General features: G+C 37.7%; 1 protein-coding gene across 1 annotated transcript in view; it reads right to left on the bottom strand.

Moving 5' to 3' along the window:
- LOC117339955 (protein mono-ADP-ribosyltransferase PARP14-like) overlaps nt 1–21869 on the bottom strand; it is a 72708-nt gene that overhangs the window by 23317 nt on the left and 27522 nt on the right. Inside the window, exons 13-18 of the mRNA XM_033901679.1 lie at nt 19374–19595; nt 16495–16537; nt 6147–6299; nt 5389–5454; nt 3153–3332; nt 1367–1570 (exon numbers count right to left, since the gene is read on the bottom strand). Coding sequence (XP_033757570.1) covers nt 1367–1570; nt 3153–3332; nt 5389–5454; nt 6147–6299; nt 16495–16537; nt 19374–19595 — 868 coding nt within the window. The remainder of the gene's footprint in view (nt 1–1366; nt 1571–3152; nt 3333–5388; nt 5455–6146; nt 6300–16494; nt 16538–19373; nt 19596–21869) is intronic.

Below are 21869 nucleotides of genomic sequence, written 5' to 3'. Positions count from 1 at the left end.
CATTGTCAGTCATTATGTCTATAACAGAAAAAAACTTTGGTTATGAAAGATAAGAATTAAGAACTTAAAGACATCAGATTTGGTTTGTTTGGTTTGGTCTAGTATTGTTTAACATCAACTACAATAGCAACAGTCATTTATGGACAGTTCCCTCTGTATGGGAGATACATGCTTGTTTATGTGGATGTTTGTGCTTTGAAAGACTGCAGTATATTCATGTTTCTACCACAATACCCTGAGTTATTCCACTCTCAAGCCATTGTATAAATGTCCCGACTGTTGGATAAATATGTGTTATATACCACTAGTGGAATATGACCTTCCGGTCTTTTGATTGGTCAAGAATTTGAACTTTGACCCGAGCTGCAATTGTAATTGACGTCATCAATAATCGAATGATGTCACATCATCGGTCCTGGCTGTCACATATACACCTTATTTGTATACGCGAAATAAGACTTGGCAACGTTTCCCTTTGATTCAAGCCGATATTATTGTGGTAGAAACAGGTCACACGACTTGTGATTTTTGGATATGGAATTGATTTCACACTCGTAAGTTATTTTTTAAAAGTTACAAAAGACACTCGCTAAAGTTCATGTCTTTTGTAACTTTTAAAAAATAACTTACGAGTGTGAAATCAATTCCATATCCAACAACCACTCGTTGTGTAACCTCTTTTTGTCTCCTTGTGATATTGCAACTGATGCCGACTTTACATAGTGCTACCCGAGTGAAGCATACTGCCCAGGACATCCAGCAGGACCCCTCACCTGGTCACATTACAATATACAATTTTTTATGTATAGAGAAACATCACATGTATCAGATATAGTATGATAATGGATGAATGAGTTGAATGTGTCTAATGTTTCTTATGTCATGTTTAATGTATAAATAATTTAATTTTGTATGAAACACGCATTTTCATTGGCTGAAATAATTTTGTTATACCTCCATAACAAAATTTTTGACGTTGCGAAGTGTAACGTCATTTTTGATTGGATGATGACGTTGCGTAATAATTTATCACAGAAAAGAGTTCGCCAAAGAAAGTGAAATATCTTGGTGTGTATAAGACGAAATTAAATTATAAGAATTAACATTAATTATTTTTTCTGTTATACAGTCATAACAGAAAAAACTGGAGTGTACTCTAAATAAACCGCTTCGCGGTTTATTTAGAGTACACTCCAGTTTTTTCTGTTATGACTGTATAACAGAAAAAATAATTGATGTTAATCCTTAAATATGTTAAAATTTTGAGAAATAAAAAAAAAAAAAAAACTTCAATTCTTCAAATTAAATTTGTATAAAACTGGTGATATTTGAAGTTTAGACATCAAATTAATCATGTATGAATCACCTTTTGTCGATGATGGCCTCCTGGTCGTCCGAGCATTTGCTCCTCCTCCCAGGCAACGCTTGAGCTGTGCTCTAAATATGTCCACCATATCAGCCTGATAAATGACAATGCGGACCTTCTGAAGATACTGGAGCTTGCCAGTGTACTGTTGTATGGCAGTAAATATAGCATCCGCTACATCATTGGGAGGACAACCAATCTGACCTGTGTACACAAGGCAAATAAAATGAACTTCAGCAATAACCATGTCTTGGTGCACTGTGACATGTACTATGACTGACAATCAAAAGTTCTGGGTGACTGAAAGGCTTAGAGACAAAAGTAGCAGGTACACGTATGGCAGATAGGTCAGAACTGAGGTTAAGGTTTTTATCCAAAATGTGAAAAATAACTATAAAGAGAATAATTTTTATATAAAAAAACCCATTTGGATTTAGTGGATTTAGAGACAATGACAACAAGAGATCACTGACAGAGCCATCTTGGGGTAATTTTAATGTAAGTTTGAACCTTCCTTAACTTTTCCCCTTTTTTCTCTCAATTAACATGGTGTATTAAAAATATGACTGCATGTATTCTTCTTCTTCTAATTAGTCCTAATAATGAACACACACAACAGGAGATGAAGAAGAACCTGCAAATAAATTTCCTTAACTTTATATATTTCGTGAGAAATAGCAATAACTAATTTCCTTTATCTGAATTCAGACTGCAATCCTCTGGCCATTTCATTATTCCAATTAGTTTTAAACGGTTCAACAACTAGGAACCAAGGGGAATAATCTACATATACATGTATAAGAAAATTCCAAAGAGGATTTGGTAACAAACTTCAACTGTAAATAACAAAGACAGTTGCTTGTTAGCCATTATGCTTAGTCAGCTTGTCTGAAATTTGACCATGTACAATTAGGGACCCAGGGGAGTCGTACATATGACCCATGAAATGCTTTAGCAGAAATAGTGATTACAATATCATTTGTCTAAATACAAGATGACTGTTTGTCATCTACCACATGGAGGGTTATTTTAGTGAGGTGTGAATTTGAGCTAATTAAGTGATTCATTTTGAAAAGCTAAAAAAGGAAATGCTAAATATTGGTACCTCTAAAATTAAACTCACTAAAATTTACCTCAACACACAGAATGTTCTTACCTGGAACATACATAGTCATTTTAACTCGGGTCGGGTGTGAATGCGCGCAGATAAACATGTGTACAGCACTATCGATTACATAAGAAACACTATGTCAGAACACAAGGCAGAACTGACCATTAGAGAATTTAAGGTACTATATGTTAATTCTTAATCGCTAAAATAAGGATTTAAGGAAGAACAATCATTAAATTAAACCTGCTAAAATTACAACATTGTATCTTAATGTTAAATCGCTAAATTGCTAAAATATCCCGCTATACAATATTTTGTTTTCCCAATCAGTCTCAGAACAGAAAATAAGAGGAACCCACATATGAAACTTAAGAATCTTTTTGATATTTCTCAAGAAATATCAATAACATTGGTTAACAGACCAACGACGAAGGGAAATTTTAATAGTCCACCATCCAATCATCCAATGATGGAGACTCAAGATACTGTATGACGCAGGAGGCGTATTCTAAATAATTAATGCAGTTAAGAAGGATTCAACCTAAACTTTATGGAGATTACATATATCATCACACATTTGTGATATCATTGTCAGAATTTGCTCAGAGTTCTCTGTTTCAGATGAAAGTCATAGACACACTTTTCAAGGTCAACTGACATCACTATTCAACATACCTGTGCCAAGGGCGGGAAACGTGAGCGAGCTACACCTGTGGTTGTCTGCCTCTCCCAAACAATTGGACACTGCACGAGTCAAGTCGGTTGGACGTGAGCATGACCTAATATGTAGAATTTTCCGACATGGTAAGTTTCCACCAGAGGTCACCACCAATCCTCGGGACTGCATATCCCTACCTATTTATAAGAAAAATGCTGTCATCAAAACCATCAATGAAAAAAAATAAAGATTTGTTAGACACAGAAACTGTAAGGTTATGGTACATTATTATTGATATAGGCTTATTCATAAAAGTTTTATCCTTAGGTAATCCCCCCTTCCTTAGGGCAAGGACTTAGTATGAAAAGGTTGAGGAGGACCCACTTTTAGTTTACTTTTTTAGAATTGATGATTCTTGCAAAAAGGAAGAGGGGGCTTATTTATGGACAGAGGGGGCTTATATGTATTTGTGGACCAAAGGGGCTTATTTGTGGACAAAAACAGCTTATTTGTTAACAGAGGGGCTTATTTGTAGACAAATGGGTCTTATTTGTTGACAGAAGCAGCTTATTTGTTGACAGAGGGGCTTATATGTGGACCAAAGGGGCTTATTTGTGGACAGAAGGGGCTTATTTGTTGACAGATGGACTTATTTGTGGATATAATTGCTTATTTGCAGAAAAATACATTAATATCTATTAATTTACTATAAAAATTTAAAGTTAGCATGGTTGAAAATAAGTTTATACTTAATATAAAACATAATAAGTAAATCTAAAATTCATTACATATATGGTACCGTTGATGAATTATTCTAACTTGGTATATACACATAGAGTAAAACCTGACTTTTACCACCCATTACCTCTAACGACATCCTGTATCATGTGACCATACCTGACTTTTACCACCCATTACCTCTAACGACATCCTGTATCATGTGACCATACCTGACTTTTACCACCCATTACCTCTAACGATATCCTGTATCATCTGACCATACCTGACTTTTACCACCCATTACCTCTAACGACATCCTGTATCATGTGACCATACCTGACTTTTACCACCCATTACCTCTAACGACATCCTGTATCACGTGACCATACCTGACTTTTACCACCCATTACCTCTAACGACATCCTGTATCATCTGACCATACCTGACTTTTACCACCCTTTACCTCTAACGACATCCTGTATCATGTGACCATACCTGACTTTTACCACCCATTACCTCTAACGACATCCTGTATCATCTGACCATACCTGACTTTTATCACCCATTACCTCTAACGACATCCTGTATCATCTGACCATACCTGACTTTTACCACCCATTACCTCTAACGACATCCTGTATCATCTGACCATACCTGACTTTTACCACCCATTACCTCTAACGACATCCTGTATCATCTGACCATACCTGACGTTTACCACCCTTTACCTCTAACGACACCCTGTATCATGTGACCATACCTGACTTTTACCACCCATTACCTCTAACGACATCCTGTATCATGTGACCATACCTGACTTTTACCACCCATTACCTCTAACGACATCCTGTATCATCCGCCCATACCTGACTTTTACCACCCATTACCTCTAACGACATCCTGTATCATCTGACCATACCTGACGTTTACCACCCTTTACCTCTAACGACATCCTGTATCATGTGACCATACCTGACTTTTACCACCCATTACCTCTAACGACATCCTGTATCATCTGACCATACCTGACTTTTACCACCCATTACCTCTAACGACATCCTGTATCATGTGACCATACCTGACTTTTACCACCCATTACCTCTAACGACATCCTGTATCATCTGACCATACCTGACTTTTACCACCCATTACCTCTAACGACATCCTGTATCATGTAACCATACCTGACTTTTACCACCCATTACCTCTAACGACATCCTGTATCATGTGACCATACCTGACTTTTACCACCCATTACCTCTTACGACATCCTGTATCATCTGACCATACCTGACTTTTACCACCCATTACCTCTAACGACATCCTGTATCATACGATCATATCCACTGGAACAGTGACATGCTCCACTGTCATCAACAACACTGACTTTACCGACACACTGTCATACCCAACACAATGACTCGTTCCCCCAGCGTGTCAGTAAAGTCAGGTTTCACTGTATACATATGAGACAAAATGTTTGTACACATCTATAACATTTGCCACATATTTCCATACAGAGAGGGTACCTACTTCTTGCATTACATTCTACTTGTAGTTGTTGACCTCCGGCCTTTAGAATTGCTTTAGACACAGCACCTGTAAAGAAATTTGATTAATTTAAACATCATAAATGACAGAAAAACTCCTGATTAGCAGCTAATTAACCAATTTCATATAATTACAATAACTAATAAACAATAAAATAAAACAAATAAAATTGAAAATTTTATTGGAGCATTTTGAACATTTTGACAGTGATAAGAGAAATCTGTCATAGTAATTTTTTTTATTGTAATCATACCAATATACTGTATAACATAAAATTTTGAGGATAATACATACAACAATATTCATTGTATCTATATTCATGGTTCTATAGCAGCAACGAAAACAATGTAAGTTTATACACAATGAACGTTCCACATTAGACAGTAGATTCAGACTAACAAGGGAAGTAACTCCATCACACTTTATAAACAACACAGATTATATATAACCACTATCAGTCTTTTTTTAATACAATTTGATACAATACACAATGGATGCAGGCTTAAACCGTTATGTCCATAGCAAATAAATATACAATTATTATTACATTACGATTCCTACAGTCTCATCAACCAGCTGGGATTAAAATCTTGGACTCCAACTTTTCTATGCCTGCTAAATGAATCATGAATTTTCACACAAGGATATCAAGTTTGAAAATCCCCTTATATTTGTAATGTGCATTCATTCTATCTTTCATTATAGTGAGGAAACATATCTGGGTCTTTTATATACAATACCTCTGGTGAGATCCAAGTGGTCGCCGGTACTATTGACGATGGCATCTGTCGTTTCCTTTGTGATGTCCCCTTGTTTGACTTCTATATCAACTGGACCCAGACTTGACGAGGCACCATAACTACTAGACACTGTTCTGCTGGAACCAGTTGCTCCTACAAATATGCAATATCAATTTATCAATTAATAAATTACAAACACCCCACCCCCCATCCCTACCCCAGATATCAAACTTGATGGTGTGATGTTTAGCCAATATGATCCCTTTTAGCCTTGTCCTTAAAGTTCTTGTGGGTGGGTCCATCTTTAAACAGTATTTGGCTCTAAGCCTCTGTCATTTGGAGGTGGGGACCATGTACCGGTGTCATGTGGGATTTGTATCCCCCATAGGATAAGTACCCGGATACTAAAACAGGCCATAGGATTAGTATCCGGGTACAATATATGGCCATAGGATAAGTATCCGGATACAATAAATGGCCATAGGATAAGTATCCCCCCCATAGGAATTGTATCCCCCCCTAAAATTTATCATAAGGTAACAATGTAAGAATTTTGAAAATGTTTTTTTTTTACCGTTTAACTGCTTTAAAAGGTTGAAAAATAAAGTATTGTCATATAATTTCATAATTTTTTTTCTCTTTAACTATATTCAATAAAATTGATGAATTATTTCAAAACTGTTAAAAATCATTTGAATTGTTGATCAACCCTGATATAGTCACTGAAGCAGTAATAATTGAAACTTACTGATTATAAAGTCTGCCCTGTACGTGTCACCTGGGGAAAGGTAAACCTGTTAGATGGCCCCAGGGAATATATGTCATAGTTGACAGAGTGTTGTTTTAATCAGTATTACCTATCACCTGTTCACCTATGTAGATGTTGGAGTGGGGTAAAAGAATATATCATTAAGTCATCCTTAAAAAGAATCTGAAACAACCAACATCAACTTAGAATTCATCAACTAAATCACAGATTTTCTTCTGGGTCCCACTGAAAAGAGGAAATGAATTATGATCTATGTGCTGTATAAAGATGTGTGATTTTAAATCACTAAAGTGATCATTACTTTAAGATGCAATGAAAGTGATAAAGACCTGTTATCAAGTTTTTCTTTTTCTTTAAGTATTACTTCGTTCGTTAGGATCATACTCACCAATTTCATCATATGTAATAATGAATCAAAGTTAAACATACATTGCACACTTTATTCATTCTATACCCATAGGATTTGTATCCCCCTACTTTATGTCATATAAGTTGATTTCTATATATTATACCCATAGGAATTGTATCCCCCAAACTTTATGTCATTTAAGCTGATTTCTATAGCCATAGGAATTGTACCCCCCCTACTTTATGTCATATAAGTTGATTTCTATAGCCGTAGGATTTGTATCCCCCATACTTTATGTCATTTTGGCTGATTTCTATAGCCATATTATTTGTTAAATTGTGCTGACTGTTGAATTTATCTAGAAAAAAATACTTGAAAAGTCGGTGATAGGAACAGAAATCATCAAAAACTGCATTAACAGCTGATTTCTGTCTTCTTCAACAGGAATGATTTATTCTTTTCAATCAGACAATCATCAGTTAATTAGAACAAAGATTTTATAAACATGTATGTGAATGAATAAGTGTGTCTGAATACATACAGTTAATATTCAACCTAATCAATATTTTATTAGGATTTGTATCACCCCAACTTTATGTCAGTTAAACTGATTTCTATAGCCATAAGAATTGTATCCCCCCTAATTTATGTCATTAAAGTTGATTTCTATGGCCATAGGAATTGTATCCCCTCTACTTTATGTCAGTTAAGCTTATTTCTATAGCCATAGGAATTGTATCCCCCCTACTTTATGTCAGTTAAGCTTATTTCTATAGCCGTAGGATTTGTATCCCCCCTACTTTATGTCAGTTAAACTGATTTCTATAGCCATAGGAATTGTATCCCCCCAACTTTATGTCAGTTAAGCTTATTTCTATAGCCGTAGGAATTGTATCCCCCCAACTTTATGTCAGTTAAGCTTATTTCTATAGCCGTAGGATTTGTATCCCCCCAACTTTATGTCAGTTAAGCTTATTTCTATAGCCGTAGGATTTGTATCCCCCCTACTTTATGTCAGTTAAGCTTATTTCTATAGCCGTAGGATTTGTATCCCCCCTACTTTATGTCAGTTAAACTGATTTCTATAGCCATAGGAATTGTATCCCCCCCAACTTTATGTCAGTTAAGCTGATTTCTGTAGCCATAGGAATTGTATCCCCCCAACTTTGTCATATAAGTTGATTTCTATAGCCACAGGATTTGTATCCCCCCTAATTTATGTCATTTAAGTTGATTTCTATGGCCGTAGGAATTGTATCCCCCCTACTTTATGTCAGTTAAGCTTATTTCTATAGCCATAGGAATTGTATCCCCCCCCTACTTTATGTCAGTTAAGCTTATTTCTATAGCCGTAGGATTTGTATCCCCCCTACTTTATGTCATTTAGACTGATTTCTATAGCCGTAGGATTTGTATCCCCCCCCATATTTCATGTCATATCAGCTGATTTCTATATATATATAGCCGTAGGAATTGTATCCCCCCCAACTTTATGTCATATAAGTTGATTTCTATAGCCATATGATTTGTATCCCCCCTAATTTATGTCAGTTAAGCTTATTTCTATAGCCGTAGGATTTGTATCCCCCCTACTTTATGTCATTTAGACTGATTTCTATAGCCGTAGGATTTGTATCCCCCCCCATATTTCATGTCATATCAGCTGATTTCTATATATATATAGCCGTAGGAATTGTATCCCCCCCAACTTTATGTCATATAAGTTGATTTCTATAGCCATATGATTTGTATCCCCCCTACTTTATGTCAGTTAAACTGATTTCTATAGCCATAAGAATTGTATCCCCCCTACTTTATGTCAGTTAAGCTGATTTCTGTAGCCATAGGAATTGTATCCCCCCAACTTTGTCATATAAGTTAATTTCTATAGCCATAGGATTTGTATCCCCCCTAATTTATGTCATTTAAGTTGATTTCTATGGCCGTAGGAATTGTATCCCCCCTACTTTATGTCATTTAGGCTGATTTCTATAGCCATAGGAATTGTATCCCCCCAACTTTGTCATATAAGTTGATTTCTATAGCCATAGGATTTGTATCCCCCCTAATTTATGTCATTTAAGTTGATTTCTATGGCCGTAGGAATTGTATCCCCCCTACTTTATGTCATTTAGGCTGATTTCTATAGCCATAGGAATTGTATCCCCCTACTTTCTGTTATATAAGTTGATTTCTATAGCCATAGGAATTGTATCCCCCTACTTTCTGTCATATAAGTTGATTTCTATAGCCATAGGAATTGTATCCCCCCTACTTTATGTCATTAAATCTGATTTACTCCGGGACCGGACCCGCTGCGCTTAGATTAACTAAATCAGCAGGTTTTTTGTGTGTGAAATTTTGGTGTTTTTTAATATATATATACTTTAATGGCGATGTCTGCTCACCAACTAAAGACTACGGTAGATTCAAAATGGTCACCACTTATTCTTGCCATTCTTATATAAATATCTGCGAGGGATTTGAATTTGCGTTTGACTCTCCTCGCGAATAAACGCGAAAATTAATCCCACGCGAAATGTAAGTGATTTACAGTGCTCATATTGCCAATATTCTATGTATAATTCTATACTGAAATCACCTAATTACATTACACCCCCGCAACAAAGTTAGGGGGTATACTGGAATCAGGTTGTCCGTCTGTCTGTAGACACATTTACATTTTGTCCGGACAACTCCTCCTAAAACGATGGGCCGATTCCAATGAAACTTCACACAAATATTAATGATCATGTGTTGATGTACATGCCAATTTCCTTTTCTCAAAATTATGGTTGCTATGGCAACTGATCACTATAAACAGGTTTTCCGATAAAAACCATAACTTTAAGTTTGTCCGGACAACTCCTAAACCGAAGGGCAGATTTCAATGAAATTTCACACAAATATAGAGGACCATGTGTAGATGTGCATCTCACGTTCTTTTCCTCAAAATTATGGTTGCTATGGCAACTGGTCACTATATTACTGGGTTATCTTAGTTAGCCTCTGATAAACAGTTCCATTCAAGGTCACATGGGTCAAATAGGCTATAATCTTCAAACAACTTCTTCTCAATAACCAAGAGGCCCAGGGACTTGATATATTGGGCCTGTAGCATGCTGGGGTGAAGGGCTACCAAGTTTGTTCAAATAAATTACCTTGACCTTTATTCAAGGTCACATTGGTCAAATAGGCTATAATCTTCAAACGACTTCTTCTCAATAACCAAGAGGCCCAGGACTTGATATTGGGCCTGTAGCATGCTGTTGTGAAGGGTTACCAAGTTTATTCAAATAAATTACATTGACCTACATTCAAGGTCACAGGGGTGAAATATTTTCAAATCCTGCTATAGCCAAGAGTCACCAAGACCCGATATTAGGCCAATAGTATGCTAGAATGAAGGACTAGAAATTTATTGAAATGAATAAACCTACCTTACTCTGATATTTGAATAAATTGGTTATCAGTATAGTATCTGTAGAAATGGACCTCAACAAACTTGCTGTAGAGCCAGATGAGTGAAACAGGCCCATTGGGCCTCTTGTATAAGGAAATCACAAATTTTACTTTTATTTGTTTGATTTCTATTGGAATTCATTCTAACTTTGTTCAAATTTTCAGCGTAGGATGACAGCTCGATAGTATGCACATGTTGACCCTTACTGACCCCCTGGCCTGATGGGTGGGGCCACAAATTGTCAATTAGATTACTTGATTACTTCAAAACTCAGTTGACTGTTTAGGCCCCTTGGGCCTCTTGTCCAACATAAAGTATGGGATGACACAAATCCTATGGCTATAACAAGAGGCCCAGAGGGCCTGTATCGCTCACCTGGATTTTATGATATATGAAACAAGAATGATGATTAAGTATATTGTTCACTGGTATTGCTATGTCAATATATCATAGGCATTTTATATGGGTACGTGAGGTTTTTATGCCAAAAAATGACTTTTGGCGCAACCCCTTAGGGATGCTACCACACAAATGTGAGTGATATCCATTGCTTAGTTTCAGAAAAGAAGTTGTTTAAGCCCATTGACCCCTTTTGACCCCGCCCTCTGCACCCGGGGGGTCAGTTCCTTCCTTTATAAAATTTTGAATCCTTACCCAAAATAATGCTACCTGTCAAATATGAGCTGTTTCAGAGAAGAAGTTGTTCATATCAATTTAGCCAAATTGACCCCTTTTGGCCCCACCCCTCAGCCCCCTGGTTGGGTTAACCCTAAAATTTGTACAATTTTGAATCCCCACCCCATGACCATGCTACCATACAAATGTGAGTGATATCCATTGATTAGTTTCAGAGAAGTTGTTTATATCAATTTTACCAAATTGACCCCTTTTGGCCCCGCCCCTCAGCCCCAAGGGGGTTGGCCCCGTCATTTGTTCAATTTTGAATCCTTAACCCAAGGGAATGCTACCAGTCAAATATTAGAGATATCCATTGCTTAGTTTCAGAGAAAAAGTTGTTTATGTCAAATCTGCCAAAATGACCCCTTTTGGCCCCGCCTCTCAGCCCCGCCTCTCAGCCCAAAGGGAGGTCGGCCCCACTATTTGTACAATTTTGAATCCTGACCCCAAAGGTATGCTCAGTAAAATATGAGCAATATCTATTGCTTGGTTTCAGAAGAGAAGTTGTTCATATCAATTTAGCCAAATTGACCCCTCTTGGCCCCGCCCCTCAGGCCCCCGTGGGGTCAGCCTCACCATTTGTACAATTTTGAATCCCCACCCAATAGTGATGCTTCCAGGCAAATATGAGCAATATCCATTGCTCGGTTTCAGAGAAGAAGTCGTTTATATCAATATAGCCCAATTGACCACATTTGGCCCCGCCCATCAGGCCCCTGGGGGGTCAGTCCAATAATTTGTACAATTTTGAATCCCCACCCAATAGTGATGGTATCAGGCAAATATGAGCAATATCCATTGCTCAGTTTCAGAGAAGTCGTTTATATCAATATAGCCCAATTGAACACATTTGGCCCCGCCCCTCAGGCCCCCAGGGGGTCAGCCCCATCATTTGTACAATTTTGAATCCCCACCCCATAGTGATGCTACCAGGCAAATATGAGCAAGATCCATTGCTTGGTTTCAGAGAAGTCGTTAATATCAATATAGGTATATTGACCCATTTTGGCCCCGCCCCTCAGGCCCCCAGGGGGTCAGCCCCACCATTTGTACAATTTTGAATCCTCATACCATAGTGATGCTACCAGGCAAATAGGAGCGATATCCTTTGCATGGTTTCAGAGAAGAAGTCGTTTATATTAATAGAGCCAAATTGACCCCTTTTGGCCCCGCCCCTCAGACCCCTGGGGAGTCAGCCCCACCATTTGTACAATTTTGAGTCCACATCCCATAGGGATGCTTCTGACAAAATTTGGTCAAATTCTGATCAGTCGGTTATGAAGAAGAAGTCAATTGTTGACGGACGGACGGACGACGGACGACAGACGGCGGACGGACGACCGACGGACGGACGCAACGGTATGGCCTAAGCTCACCTTGGTCCTTTGGACCAGGTGAGCTAAAAATCAGATTAAATGACATAAAGTAGGGGGGATACAAATGCTATGGCTAAAGAAATCAGATTAAATGACAAAGTATTGTGGATACAAATCCTATGGCTATAGAAATCAGATTAAATGACAAAGTAGGGGGGATACAAATCCTATGGCTATAGAAATCAGTTTAACTGACATAAAATAGGGGGATACAAATCCTATGGCTATAGAAATCAACTTATATGACAAAGTTGGGGGGGATACAAATGCTATGGCTAAAGAAATCAGATTAACTGACATAAAAAAGGAGGGATACAAATCCTATGGCTGTAGAAATAAGTTTAACTGACATAAAATAGGGGGGACACAAATCCTTACGGCTATAGAAATAAGCTTACTGACATAAAATAGGGGGATACAAATGCTATGGCTATAGAAATCAGATTTAATGACATAAAGTAGGGGGGATACAATTCCTACAGCTACAGAAATCAGATTAAATGACATAAAGTAGGGGGGGATACAAATCCTATGGCTATAGAAATCAGTTTAACTGACATAAAATAGGGGGGATACAAATCCTATGGCTATAGAAATCAGATTAAATTACATAAAGTAGGGGGGATACAATTCCTACGGCTATAGAAATCAGATTATAATGACATAAAGTAGGGGGGATACAAATCATATGGCTTCAGAAATCAGATTAAATGACATAAAGTAGGGGGATACAAATCATATGGCTATAGAAATAAGCTTAACTGACATAAAGTAGGGGGGATACAATTCCTATGGCTATAGAAATAAGCTTATAACTGACATAAAGTAGGGGGGATACAATTCCTACAGCCATAGAAATCAGTTTAACTGACATAAAGTAGGGGGGATACAAATCCTATGGCTATAGAAATCAGTTTAACTGACAAAGTAGGGGGATACAAATCCTATGGCTATAGAAATCAGATTAAATGACAAAGTAGGGGGGATACAAATCCTATGGTATAGAAATCAGCTTAAATGACAAAAAGTAGGGGAGATACAAATTCTACGGTTATAGAAATTAGCTTAATTAACAAAGGAGGGGGGGGGGATACAAATCCTATGGCTATAGAAATCAGTTTAACTGACAAAGTAGGGGGATACAAATCCTACGGCTATAGAAATCAGATTAAATGACAAAGTAGGGGGGATACAAATCCTATGGTATAGAAATCAGCTTAAATGACAAAAAGTAGGGGAGATACAAATTCTACGGTTATAGAAATTAGCTTAATTAACAAAGGAGGGGGGGGGGGGGGGGGGGATACAAATCCTATGGCTATAGAAATTAACTTAATTAACAAAGTTGGGGAGATACAAATCATATGGCTATAGAAATAAGCTTAACTGACATAAAGAAGGGGGGATACAATTCCTACAGCCATAGAAATCAGTTTAACTGACATAAAGTAGGGGGGATACAAATCCTATGGCTATAGAAATAAGCTTAACTGACATAAAGAAGGGGGGATACAATTCCTACAGCCATAGAAATCAGTTTAACTGACATAAAGTAGGGGGGATACAAATCCTATGGCTATAGAAATCAGATTAAATGACAAAGTAGGGGGGATACAAATCCTATGGTATAGAAATCAGCTTAAATGACAAAAAGTAGGGGAGATACAAATTCTACGGTTATAGAAATTAGCTTAATTAACAAAGGAGGGGGGGGGATACAAATCCTATGGCTATAGAAATTAACTTAATTAACAAAGTTGGGGAGATACAAATCCTATGGTTATAGAAATTAGCTTATTTAACAAAGGAGGGGGGGATACAAATCCTATGGCTATAGAAATCTGCATATTTATGTTAAAGGAAGTTATGTTAAAAGATAGATTATTTTTGTTTTGTTAGTATTATGTATCCAATTGATCTTGTCAAGTTGTGAATGGAGAAAACCATATTTAAACGAACCAGCAAAAACTCAATTTTTAAAAAAATTATTGATGTAAAAATCCATGTCTTTCTGGAAATTGGAAAAAATGGTATGTATATACCGTTAATAAATCAAAACCATTATTAAATATTCATTTATATCACACAATACTAGGTAATAACTTGTATTTATAGATTATATATAATAATAATTAATACAAAGAAATATGGACAATTTAATAATAGTAATGTTTAAATAAAAAAATAAGCATAAAACTTCATGAGGTATTTTCTTTAAACAAAACAAAATCCTAATATTTATAATTTCAAGCCTTTTTTAATTAATGCTTGTCACAACACACATCATCCACTTTAAATTCACACCTGTCAAGTCCATTGCCATCCTGCTGATTGTGTGTACATCACACCCTGACCCCATGCATGACTGCTCACCACCCCCTCCCTAATTGTCTTTGATGACAATCATTATATATAAACCTAGGTGTAAGAGTCACCAGGTATGCAGAGATCGAGGAACACATATATAAAAGTGAACAGGGAACCACTGCAAACTGTATATATCATATTTGCTGTCACTTGAATTGACATTTCATGATTAAATAGATACAGTCTGTATATAAAATATATACACCCCTGCAGTCCATTCTCCCAATATCTTAAAAACTCCTTTAATCCTCCAATTATCAAAAAAAAGAGTTCATTAATACTTTCTAGTATATAAATTCATTGTATTGAACACCCGTATACAGATAAGGTTTCATATGAATAGGGGGGATACTTTTCCTATGGGGGGGATACAAATCCTATGGCCAGTTTTAGTATCCGGATACAAATCCTATGGGGGATACTTATCTTATATGACACCGGGTAATTAATAAATTCCTGCAAAATTTCATTGAAATTGGATTGGATTGGAAGTTCTACACTAATAATTGCACAGTACAGAATGCCTGATGCATGACGATGGCCAAATCTGATAAAAATAGGCTTGAAATTTCATCTTGACCTAAAATTCCGATAAGTCCATCAGAAAGGACCTAAAATGTGATTCTTTAAGGCATTGTTTTGGAGGTCTAAATGTAATTTTCTCAGAATTGAAATTTTAAATGTGCATAGTGACAAGTATGGTATGTAACACAAACATATTCTCTATCAAATGTCTTTTCAACTGAGTCAGACCATTCAGCTATTCTTTAACGACTAACCGCAATCAAACGACTATAACCGCAATCAAATGACTATAACCGCAATCAAGCTCATATGAATCCTCCCAAAATTAGCCTGTCTACAAAAGTTGATAACTTTACTTATCCACAGATCGATCCAAAGTGTCAGTTAAATTCAAATACCACCTGATCAGAAATTCTTAACATCAGTTATATATACATCCAGGCCCCAGTTTCATCAACATTCATTACCTTACTATATTACAATGTTTAGGAAAGCATAACAGCATTTAAGGAAAGATCCTTAACTTAACTCCTTAACTGATTTTTGCCGTAATCCAATACTGGTTTCCTATGGAAAACTATAAGTTAATTTTCCTGAAGTTAAGGTTTATACTCTTGTGTACAAGTTGTAGTTATAAATACAGTATTTAACACTTTGTTACTTCAGCAGTTACGCCCAAGTTACTCCAGAAAAAAATAATATAACTCTAGTATAAAAGAAATCCAATATTGGTTTCCAATGGAAAACTGTAAGATAGAAAATTTCCTTATGTTAAGGAACATTGATAAAACCAAGGCCTGGTCCCAACAAACTTTACCTACCTACTGGTCCAAATCCATCATTATCAACAGCAGACTCAAAATCCTGAAAAAAAAATATCGAAGTCCATAGGATGCATTATTCGAATTTCTTTTATTTTCTAATGTTGCTGAAATTTAAATTCAAACTTATTTAAATATTGACCAAAACTTTTCTTTACAAAATCTTTGTAAAATAGTATGTCACCAATAGACAATAAATACAGTTATTGGGAATATTAATATATAATATTCAATATAGCGAGAATAATATTTTAATGTGAATATTAATATAGTGGAAACATTAGTATAGTGGGAATATTATTTTAGTGAGAATATTATTTCAGTGGGAAAACCATTTTAGTGAGAATATTAATTTTAAAATTAGCACTTTTTGCAATGAAAACCTTCCTCTTAATTATTATAGCACTAATTACGGTTTCTGACAGAGTATATGGTTTTCTACAACATGTACCATGGGTGTTCCTATTTATCATTGTGCTGATCTGTTAAAGTTCAGTTACCGTAAACGTACAATATAATTTAGTGATAATCATATTTTAGCACTTTTCACGGTGGAAGCATTGAACCTAATTATGATTGAGCTAATAGCACTTTATAAATACTGTTCTTATTAGAAAATGAATTGGACATGCCAATTCATTAATGTGCTAATCAGTTAAAATTTTAAAATGCAATAAAATTTAAGTGTCCGAAAATAGATAAGTTAACAAAATATTTCCATAAGCAGTTGCTTGTTTCACTTTTGGCATTATTTCTTGTAAAGTGATGTGTAAATGCACGAAAGTACCACAGGACGGGACAATGTACAATATACACCCAGGAAACCAAAGTACCACAGGACGGGACAATGTACAATATACGCCCAGGAAACCAAAGTACCACAGGACGGGACAATGTACAATATACGCCCAGGAAACCAAAGTACCACAGGACGGGACAATGTACAATATACGCCCAGGAAACCAAAGTACCACAGGACGGGACAATGTACAATATACGCCCAGGAAACCAAAGTACCACAGGACGGGACAATGTACAATATACGCCCAGGAAACGAAAGTACCACAGGACGGGACAATGTACAATATACGCCCAGGAAACGAAAGTACCACAGGACGGGACAATGTACAATATACGCCCAGGAAACGAAAGTACCACAGGACGGGACAATGTACAATATACGCCCAGGAAACGAAAGTACCACAGGACGGGACAATGTACAATATACGCCCAGGAAACGAAAGTACCACAGGACGGGACAATGTACAATATACGCCCAGGAAACGAAAGTACCACAGGACGGGACAATGTACAATATACGCCCAGGAAACGAAAGTACCACAGGACGGGACAATGTACAATATACGCCCAGGAAACGAAAGTACCACAGGACGGGACAATGTACAATATACGCCCAGGCAACGAAAGTACCACAGGACGGGACAATGTACAATATACGCCCAGGAAGCGAAAGTACCACAGGACGGGACAATGTACAATATACGCCCAGGAAGCGAAAGTACCACAGGACGGAACAATGTACAATATACGCCCAGGAAGCGAAAGTACCACAGGACGGAACAATGTACAATATACGCCCAGGAAGCGAAAGTACCACAGGACTGAACAATGTACAATAAACGCCCAGGAAACGAAAGTACCACAGGACGGAACAATGTACAATATACGCCCAGGAAACGAAAGTACCACAGGACGGGACAATGTACAATATACGCCCAGGAAACGAAAGTACCACAGGACGGGACAATGTACAATATACGCCCAGGAAACGAAAGTACCACAGGACGGGACAATGTACAATATACGCCCAGGAAACGAAAGTACCACAGGACGGGACAATGTACAATATACGCCCAGGAAACGAAAGTACCACAGGACGGGACAATGTACAATATACGCCCAGGAAACGAAAGTACCACAGGACGGGACAATGTACAATATACGCCCAGGAAACGAAAGTACCACAGGACGGGACAATGTACAATATACGCCCAGGAAACGAAAGTACCACAGGACGGAACAATGTACAATATACGCCCAGGAAGCGAAAGTACCACAGGACGGAACAATGTACAATATACGCCCAGGAAGCGAAAGTACCACAGGACTGAACAATGTACAATATACGCCCAGGAAGCGAAAGTACCACAGGACTGAACAATGTACAATAAACGCCCAGGAAACGAAAGTACCACAGGACGGAACAATGTACAATATACGCCCAGGAAACGAAAGTACCACAGGACGGAACAATGTACAATATACGCCCAGGAAACGAAAGTACCACAGGACGGAACAATGTACAATATACGCCCAGGAAACGAAAGTACCACAGGACGGAACAATGTACAATATACGCCCAGGAAACGAAAGTACCACAGGACGGGACAATGTACAATATACGCCCAGGAAACGAAAGTACCACAGGACGGGACAATGTACAATATACGCCCAGGAAACGAAAGTACCACAGGACGGAACAATGTACAATATACTCCCAGGAAACGAAAGTACCACAGAATGGAACAATGTACAATATACGCCCAGGAAACGAAAGTACCACAGGACGGAACAATGTACAATATACGCCCAGGAAATGCCATATAATGTTCTATACTAACTTGCATAAAATGAGTATTTGCATCACCTTATCATGAGTGGCTAGCTTGCATGCTATAAATCTCACCATTCACTACAAGGTCAATTATTTAGATTTTTAAGAGTTTGAAGAAAACAAGTTATTAAAATTCTCCAGCTCATTAAACATAACTCCATCTCATGACTATAATGCCTACCAGAGAAATGACATGTAGGTATTCTTCCCTCCCCTGCTTTCTCCTTTTCCTCTACATACTCACCTGCACAGACTGTTTATCTTGTGGATACACTACAAACATCACCGTTGTCAGACAGGAGTCAGGCATAGCCCTCTCAAATCCTCTAACACATGACAGCATCACCTTGGCTACAGTGGCAGCTGGGTAACCAAGGCGACCAGCACCAAGGGCAGGGAATGCGATAGAGGTCATATTAAACTTGTCAGCCGTGTTTAGACAGGTATTTACAAATTTTTTTAAAGTCTGAAAAAGAACATGATAGCATTTATAAAATGATAATGTAACAACGAACACCTTATCACAGCTTCATCTCACTTGCCCTTTGAGCAGGTGAGCTAATATCTGTGAGCCAGTGTCATAGTCAGAGATACACTGTGTATTTGACCTTTTGACCCTAATAAACTTGACCTTTGGCTTTGGCCCAGTGATCTTGATCTTTTGTATGTTGACTTCTTGTATAATTTCGACTTCATGTTCATCCATGAAAAGATATAAAATCAGACCTTCACCTTTGACCCAAAGACATTGACCTTTACTCCTTGGTTAAATTCGAACTAACTCTGCTTCATATTGTCAAACAAAATGTCATATAAAATGTTCATCAGTACAAAAAGAATTCAACCTTTAGTCAGCTGACTCTTAGTTCAATTCTGATAAATTTTGCTTCATCATGTCCTAAAAAAATCCTTTATCAGTTCATCATGACTTTTGTTTCAAAGAAATCATATTTCCAAGTGAATTTGCCTTAAAACAGCAATATACTGTGAGCTGGGATGTTTTAATGTAAGTAATTTTTGGTGTCTTGGGGTCAAAACTAGGTGATTTTGTTTTAGTTTGTAAGAATTCAGAATTTCTGGCCAATATACCAGTTTGACACTCCATTGATTAAGCTAAACATCCACCTGTTCTCTACTCTCACACATATCTGTAACTCCATTCTCATCCATACACTACCCCTAAACTCATCCACACACCAGCCCTACACTCACTCCTACACTACCCTACACTACCCCTAAACTCATCCACACACCAGCCCTACACTCACTCCTACACTACCTTACACTACCCCTAAACTCATCCACACACCAGCCCTACACTCACCCATACACTACCTTACACTACCCCTAAACTCATCCACACACCAGCCCTACACTCACTCCTACACTACCCTACACTATCCCTACACTCACCCATACACTACCCTACACTATCCCTACACTCACTCCTACACTACCTTACACTACCCCTAAACTCATCCACACACCAGCCCTACACTCACTCCTACACTACCCTACACTACCCCTAAACTCATCCACACACCAGCCCTACACTCACCCATACACTACCCTACACCAGCCCTACACTCACTCCTACACTACCCTACACTATCCCTACACTCACTCCTACACTACCTTACACTACCCCTAAACTCATCCACACACCAGCCCTACACTCACTCCTACACTATCCTACACTATCCCTACACTCACCCATACACTACCTTACACTACCCCTAAACTTATCCACACACCAGCCCTACACTCACTCCTACACTACCTTACACTACCCCTAAACTCATCCACACACCAGCCCTACACTCACCCATACACTACCCTACACTATCCCTACACTCACCCATACACTATTTATCACTCTTGTTAGCCTGGATGGAAACGAGTGAGGGGTCTTACTGCGAGAGGAAAGCGTAGGTGACCCAATACCTTTTCACATGCGATCGGGGAATCAAACCCGGCCTAGGTGAAAGGCAAGTGTGTTAACACTGTGCTACCCGACCACCCTTACACATACATTACCCTCACACTTACACATACATTACTCTCACACTTACATGTACATTACCCTCACACTTACACATACACTTTCCTCACACTTACACATACATTGTCCTCACACTTACACATACATTACCCTCACACTTACACATACATAACCCTCACACTTACACATACATTGTCCTCACACTTACACATACATAACCCTCACACTTACACATACATAACCCTCACACTTACACATACATTGTCCTCACACTTACACATACATTACCCTCACACTTACACATACATAACCCTCACACTTACACATACATTGTCCTCACACTTACACATACATTACCCTCACACTTACACATACATAACCCTCACACTTACACATACATTGTCCTCACACTTACACATACATTACCCTCACACTTACACATACATAACCCTCACACTTACACATACATTGTCCTCACACTTACACATACATAACCCTCACACTTACACATACATAACCCTCACACTTAACATACATTGTCCTCACACTTACATGTACATTACCCTCACACTTACATGTACACTTCCCTCACACTTACACATACACTTCCCTCACACTTACACATACATTACCCTCACACTTACACATACACTTCCCTCACACTTACACATACACTTCCCTCACACTTACACATACATTGTCCTCACACTTACACATACATTGTCCTCACACTTACAC

The sequence above is a fragment of the Pecten maximus genome, chromosome 12 (assembly GCF_902652985.1).
Source record: "Pecten maximus chromosome 12, xPecMax1.1, whole genome shotgun sequence".
Classification (NCBI taxonomy): Eukaryota; Metazoa; Mollusca; class Bivalvia; order Pectinida; family Pectinidae; genus Pecten; species Pecten maximus.
This window is presented reverse-complemented; position numbering and strand designations above follow the sequence as displayed.